This window comes from Bison bison, unplaced genomic scaffold, assembly GCF_000754665.1.
Source record: "Bison bison bison isolate TAMUID 2011002044 unplaced genomic scaffold, Bison_UMD1.0 scf7180017864180, whole genome shotgun sequence".
Taxonomy (NCBI): Eukaryota; Metazoa; Chordata; class Mammalia; order Artiodactyla; family Bovidae; genus Bison; species Bison bison.
The window spans coordinates 11567643-11575244 of NW_011494752.1; the positions used below are offsets into that span (position 1 = coordinate 11567643).

The window sequence follows — 7602 nt, forward strand, 5'->3', positions numbered from 1 at the left end:
CGCTGTTGTACACTAGGAATTTACACAACATTGTATAGCAATTAACCTCCCATTAACAATCAATATTTTTAAAGTGTTGACTTGGAGACGTGTGGCCAAAGAGCTGTGACCTCTGACCCGCCCTGGTCTGTTTGCTCCGCGCAGGGACCTGATGCCGAGGACCCTGGACGGCCAGATCACCATGGAGAAGACACCCAGCTACTTCGTGACGCGCGAGGCGCCCGCGCGCATCTCGGCCATGTCCAAGGACACCAAGCTCCTGGTGGTGGTGCGGGACCCGGTGACCCGGGCCGTGTCGGACTACACGCAGACGCTCTCTAAGCGGCCCGACATCCCCAGCTTCGAGAGCCTGGCCTTCCGGAACCGCTCGGCGGGCCTGGTGGACCGCTCGTGGAGCGCCATCCAGATCGGCCTGTACGCCGAGCACCTGGAGCGCTGGCTGCGCCACTTCCCCGCCCGCCAGATGCTCTTCGTGAGCGGTGAGCGCCTGGTGCGCGACCCGGCCGGCGAGCTGGGCCGCGTGCAGGACTTCCTGGGCCTCAAGCGCATCATCTCAGACAAGCACTTCTATTTCAACCAGACCAAGGGCTTCCCCTGCCTCAAGAAGGCGGAGGGCAGCGGCCGCCCCCACTGCCTGGGCAAGACCAAGGGCAGACCCCACCCCGAGATCGACGCGCAGGTGCTGCGGCAGCTGCGGGATTTCTACCGGCCCTTCAACCGCAAGTTCTACCAGATGACGGGCCACGACTTCGGCTGGGACGGATGAACTTATAATTTAAAAAGAAAAAAGAAAATATCAGAAGATAATATATTTTTTTACCAATCGGTAGAGAAGAAGCAGTTTAATATTTGCGCTGCCGATATTTGTTTCAGTATTTTTTTTTTCATGAATGTTAAAGAGATTGTTCTCCTCTCCACCCTCACTGGCATGAACAACCAACCGCAAAGGTTTCGAAAAAAAGGAAATCTGCACGAATCTCCATTTTCCATCTTTATTTTATGTTTTACGTTCACCGTTATGAAGTATGAGTGTCAGTTACCATTAAAACTTTCAAGAAATCCCTGAGAGTATAGCTCACTCTCTTTTTTAACACAGCCCAGATAAAATTGATATCTCTCCTGATGTTTTTCTCCCTTTACTTTTGTTCCTGTGCCACTTTATCTTAAACCTTTTCCCGATTAATAATTCTGTACGGTTACCCATCACTTCTCGGATATCACAGTGTTTTCAACTACATCTTTCTTGATCCTTATACTCAGCTGTGATTTAACAACAGAACAGGAAGGCTATTATCCCCATTTTACAGATAAAGAAACTGAGTATCAGGGAGGTTAAGTAATGTATCTTACCGCCAGATGGTAGACCCTTGACAAAACTCCATCTTCCGCTTATTCCCTGCTTTGTGCCACTCTTCCCAGGGAGAATGGGAAAGGCACAGACATCCTTTAGAAATGCTTGGCTAGTTTGGGGAGGGTTTCCTGTTGCTTTTGAGTTCTAGGCAAGCCTTATGGTGCTCAAACATCTTACACAGTTGTGCTCAAGGAAACTACTCTGTCCTGGACACAATGTCTTTTAAGAGGCAGTCTTGGCTTGCTAAAGCACCCCAAGAGGTGGAAATCCCAGCTGAATTGAAGTGAGGGGAATTACTGGATTGTTGCATGGAGAACAAGGTGGCTACTCACACTAGGAGCAGGACAAACTGTGGTAGGGGCAGAATTTACCTATTCTTGTTTTGATTACTTTATTTTTTTTCTTAAAAACCCATTCAGTAAGAGTTTGCAAATATCAACCTCAGTTTTTAACCTCTTTTTTTTTTAACAAAGTCTGTTATAACATCTTATTTCTAACCTTGGAGCTAGTACTAAAAAAAAAAACAAATCATCTTATTTACAAGGCCCTCAGTTTTTTATGGGTGGAGGGAGGGCTGTCACTTTGTCACTTTATTTTTTTCCCATTTCCTCTTTATACCAATTATAATATAATATTCATTAATATTTGGAAAATACTCTAAGAACTGCAGATATGGGTAAAACAGTGATTTTTTTTTTCTATTCTCCCATCTGTTTCTGCCTGTTCCCCATTTAAATAGCTCAAATAAATCAATAGTTTATTAAGAGCGTTCCTTTCCTCTCTGAGTGGGCATTAACCAGATTAGCATTAATGGGAATTAAATTGGTTTAGAGAAGAGCACATATGCACAAACTATATAAAACATTTATAATTAGTCTGTCAGCAACATTTTATTACAGGTTTAAACCCAAGAGGAAAATATCTCCAATCTCATGGAAGTTTTCCATGTCTGCTAAAACATAAAGGACCAGACACTCCAGTATTCTAAAACAGTATTCTTTTTTCTTCTCAGTTTTGTCAATCAAAAGAACGTAACATTGTTTTAAAATATGAGGTTTTATTGTGCATTTGACAGAGATGCTATTATTGAGTGAATTATGTATTTCTTGAGAAGTCTAACACGGGATTAAAATGAAGGAAAAAAAACAAGTTTCTAGGTATCCTATTCTTGCTTTAAATCTCTGGATTTATTTATTAATTCTCTTTTATGGGGGTTAAGTAGACCCCAAATCCAGGTCCCCTTTCCCAACTGATCTCCTTCCCTTCTGCACCCTCAACTTCCTGACGCTACAGCCTGTTTTTTTTTTCCTACTTGAATCATGACTACCAGCAATAAGAAATTCATTTTACACTCTTTTCATCTTTTCTCTTGTGTCTGTGCTTCTGATTCTCTCATAAGCATTTGCTTGGCCTCACCCAAAGGTGGCTCGCACAAGTAAACAAGCACATCTAACAACTGTATTCAGCAGCCTTCATCTTTTTGTGTTAAGAAATAATAAAAGAACAGAATTGAGTGCAAAGAACTTCTTCTTGCATGTAGATGTTTTGTTTTCTCATGTGACTTTTTAAATGGATGACTACAGAATATTCCAGGAAAACCTTCTAAGATTTCATAAGAATGGTAGACGTTCTTTATCCTAACCAAGTGTATGAATATCTCAGGTCAGTGTACCCCAGAATAGGAATTTTCCATTTCTGCCTTTATGTGATATTTCCCCTTGCTGTGTGTGGACTTGGACTCAGATTTCTTTTGTCCATTTGGCTACATCACATAAGAAATAGGCTGTGCTCTTGATTTGAGCCTCTTAGTCACCCTTCCTCCAAGCTGTCTGCTCCACAATCATGTCCACTGACCTCCTGCTCTCCTCTCAGATAGAGAGAACAACCAGAGGTCTGCAGCTTCATTCTGAATCATTTGCTTTTGAGGCCATGCCTACAGTGTATAAATTCTTCTGATTAGTAAGAAATTCTAAGAGAAATAAATTTTAGTCTATTGACTAGAGATCAATAAGCTTCTAGAGAATGGATATTTATTATTTCTGGAGTATTAATCCCACTCCAATTATCTTATTTTCAAAGATCCTCAAAGTTAGAGTAAACCGTGACAGTGATCAGGATTAAATCCCCATTTGGCACTTGAATCCTTTCTTCTGCTGGTTGTGCAGGGGTTTAAAACACTGATGTGTCTATCAATTAACTTGATTTTTGCAGTTGTAAAGAGGAAAAGTGAAAGTGAAGTTGCTCAGTCGTGTCCAACTCAGCGACCTCATGGATTACAGCCTACCAGGCTCCTCTGTCCATGGAATTTTCCAGGCAAGAGTACTGGAGTGGGTTGCCATTTCCTTCTCCAGGGGATCTTCCCGACCCAGGGATTGAACCCAGGTCTCTCTCTCTCAGATACTTTATCATCTGAGCCACCAGGAAAGCTGGCTGGTAAGGAGGATACGTTTCTTCCAAACACTCCATCCTGTCAGGTGAGACCTGCCAAATCTGGTACCTATGCAGATAAGCAGCATTTAATATGTGAATAAATAAAATCTGCCTGTACAGCAATAATATAATAGTTTATATGAATGTAGCAGATTACCCTTAAAGGCATCTTTTCTCCTTAAATCAACACCTATTTCCACTCACATTCAGTCATTGTACAGATGAGAAAACTAAGTTTGGAGACAGTGGTTCTCAAAAAAAAGCAATTTTTCATCCCAAGTGATGTCTGGAGATATTTCGGGGTTCTAAATAAGCATGGTAGGGTATAGGGTACTCCTAGTGAATCAGTGCCAGGGATGCTGCCGAATATCTAATAATGTACATGAGAGCCTTCATCACAAAGAATCATCACACCCAAAATGTCCAATGGTGCTGTGGTTCCCAGCTGAAGAAGTAAACCAGTTACAGCTGGTGTGTGTCCAAACCAGGTCTAAAAAGACAGATTCTAATTAATGCTTGACTGGTAATTCTTTCACTCAGCACTCTAGGTTTTCTCTTGAAAACATTTCTTTCTCTCACTCTATAAATGACTCCATTATAGTAAGCAGATCAGAGTTTAAGGGTGTGCTTTGTCAAGAGAAGTACTAAAGAGAAACTTTGCTGAGCTGGGTTTTTACAACTGAGGCACAGAAACAGATTGTAACAAACGGATGGCTGCATTTCTGAGAAGTGGAAACAGCTTCACATGAAAAAATATCATTAAACATTTCTAGAGTATTTCTCAAGTTCAAGTCTTACAGCTTCAGTCCTCCTCCTTGAGAGTGCCTTGACAGTATTTCTTGTCACCTGATGCGACCAAGTGTCAGGAGATAGAGGTAAATGCCTGGGTTTATGTTAACCAGCTAAATTCAGATGGACCTGCGGTGGTTTATAATTGACCCCTAGTGGATGAGTAATAGCAAAGGAAGATGAGTTCTTACTGTTACATTTTCTACCAGGTCTTTGATGTGATCACCGTAGAATCAAAGAGAAGGTATGGCTCCCCAAATTAGGAAAATATGGAGTTTTTCAGTCCACTGAAAGTCTTAGTGTAGGAACTCCCCTGGCAGTCCATTGGTTAAGAATTCACCTTCTGGGACTTCCATGGTGGTCCAATAGTTAAGAATCCACCTTCCAATGCAGGGGACATGATTCAATACTTGGTGGGGAGAAGTAAGATTGCGCATGCCACAGGGCAACTAAGCCTGAGCACCACAGCTAGCAAACAATGCAGCCAAATAAGTAAAAAATAAAATAATTTTTTAAAAAAGAATTCATCTTCCAGTGTAGGGGATTCAGGTTCAATCCCTAATCGGGGAGCTAAGTTCCCACATGCCTCGTGGCCAAAAAGCCAAAACATAAAACAAGCAATATTGTAGCAAATTCAATAAAGACTTTAAAGAATGGTCCACATCAGAAAAAAATCTTAAAAAAATATATATATTTCTTAGCATAGAAATAAAACCCCCATCTATGCTCATGTTGCAGCCGATAATCACTGAGGAATAATAGGACTTTCAAAACCCAAACATCAAGAAGCATCAGTGTTGCGTGGAGTTTGTGGTCCTTGAAATATCTTCATCAATGTGAAAACAGATTTGCATTCAGAGTCTCAGCTACACAGGTGAGAACCATGGATAGGAAAAGCACAAACCTGTTTGTCACATCATGAAATTTTGGAACCTTTAAAACTTAAAGTGAATTTGGGAAAATTATAAAGCAGTGCAACCTCAAATACAGAGTAATAAAATAATGGATTTTTATTATGTCAGGAGGAAATAAAGCTGAAAATAGAAATCGCTTCTAATATAGGAATCCATTGTGGGACATTTAAGATATTTAGTGAGTATGTTTCAGGCTATAACCCTAATTTTCCAGTTAAATTGCCAACTGTTGGCTGTGTTCTTTTAATAGCTATATGCTCAACATCTTAACTCTCCTCTAATTTCACTGTCAAAAGGTAATAAGAAAGAAAGATCATGCGTTCTGCTCTGAGCCCTTTTCATTCCCATCATCCTGGGTCTGATCTCTTAGGTACAAAGGGTCAGACAGGATGAAACGGCGTCCTTTGCTAGCTCTGGCTGGCTGGTATGTAATGAAGCTAGATTTCTGGCTTTCTAATTCCTCAGAGGCGTCAAGGTTACTGTCTAGTCCACACATTGTTAAACTATGGTCCACATGTTTCTTATAATAAACATCGAGTATTTATCATCCTTGGGGGCTTCTTTTCATTGCAAAGAGAAGTGATGTAGATTTTCCCCACCTACCTCTAAGCTCCCTGCTCTCTTCCACTTTCCAAGTGCCTTCTCTCCGCCTTCACCTACCTGTGTCCACGGATCCCTGGTGTCCTCATGGGCTTCACCTACTGGCCTAAGTTCTCCCCGCTCTTCACAGGCATCGTGCTACATGCTGTCCACTCCACACTTCAGATACTTGCAGTCCACCTAAGGCAGCTGCTCTCAGCTTCAGCTCTAGGGAAAGTAGTCTGTTTATCTGATACAGACACCAGGAGAGACGAAGGTCAGATGGGTTTCAATTTCCCCAATGGTATTTACATTAGGAAAAACAGGGCCCACAGGAAGATGGATGAAACAGAGGTGAAAGTTGGGGGCACACCTTTGACTGGAGCTGGAGGTGTTCTCGGGACACTTCCCAGGCCTCCAGGGCCCCGCCCTTCATCCTTGACCTGAAGGGCCAAGGTCAGCAACTTGGCATTCCACTCCTGAAAGGTCGTCTGCCTCTGGTCTGGGCAGAGGCATGTTTCTCCCACCTGTTTTCCCACAAATCCTTATCTAAGCTCGGATTTCTTTATTTCAAGCCTGCAACAGCTGGTCAACCAGGGAACAGTAGGAAGTGAGAAAACTTGACAGTCATTTCATTGCAGTTTTTCAGAGGGAACAAGAGTTCTTGATGAGTTACCATCAACTGATACCTCTAGAGCCAAACCTAGTTCTTATTTCAGACCACTTGATCTTACCCTTTAAAGCTCAGATCAGTTGTTCTTTGTCACAAAGAGTCCCAGAAAATATTCTAGAATAATAATAACTTAGATTTATATAGAGTGATTCAAAGCATGTTTATACTGTAGTTAGGCCTGAATAGTTTCTTTCATTTCTAAATTAAAAAAAAAAAAAAAGTTTAGTCTGTTATAGCTTGCCGGGGTCCAGCCCCGGCTGATCCAGGGAGTTCGAAGCGGAGACGGCATCGGCAAGGATCAGGATACAATAGCTTCAATTAGATATTAATTAAAGATGTAAAGAGTAATAGAATAAGGATAGCTCAGTAGGAAAATTCAGTGGAGAAAAGAGGCTGAGTAACTTGGTTTACTCGGGAGACCAATAAAACTTCAAGACAAGAAGCTTGCACCACTTACGTAGGCCGCAGGCGTCCTTCCGTTCTCCCGAAGGAGAGGAGACACTGAGGCCTCCCCGGTCGGATCCTAGAAGCCCAGGCATAATTAGTAAGCATGGTGGGTTCCGAGCTCCAGATGGAGACTCAGCCAGAGTGAGAGAGAGAGCGACATGGGGAGACCAGTCTTTCGAGGAACTGATCCCAATTCTTTATTTTCCATGGTCTACTTTTATACACTGAGATATTATGCAAAAGTCACGCGGGGTCAGCAGTCCTGACTTTTATCAAAGTCAGGTGCTTCATACAAATGTATACAGAGGTCTTAGGGGTGTTACATCATCTTCTGGCCAGGAGGCCTGCTGACAATTTATGACCCTCTCCTTGTGACAGCGGTCAGTCAACCAGGACACTTATTTCTCCAGGGGTGATTA

At 42.2% G+C, this 7602-nt stretch overlaps 1 protein-coding gene across 1 annotated transcript in view; it reads left to right on the top strand.

Annotated features, from left to right (window-relative positions):
- The window catches only part of HS3ST3A1 (heparan sulfate (glucosamine) 3-O-sulfotransferase 3A1), an 84931-nt gene extending 83109 nt beyond the window's left edge, over window positions 1-1822 (top strand). Inside the window, exon 2 of the mRNA XM_010842989.1 lies at window positions 145-1822. Within this exon, the coding sequence (XP_010841291.1) occupies window positions 145-766 (622 nt within the window). The 3' untranslated portion in view covers window positions 767-1822. The remainder of the gene's footprint in view (window positions 1-144) is intronic.
- The last annotated feature ends 5780 nt before the right edge of the window (window positions 1823-7602 follow it).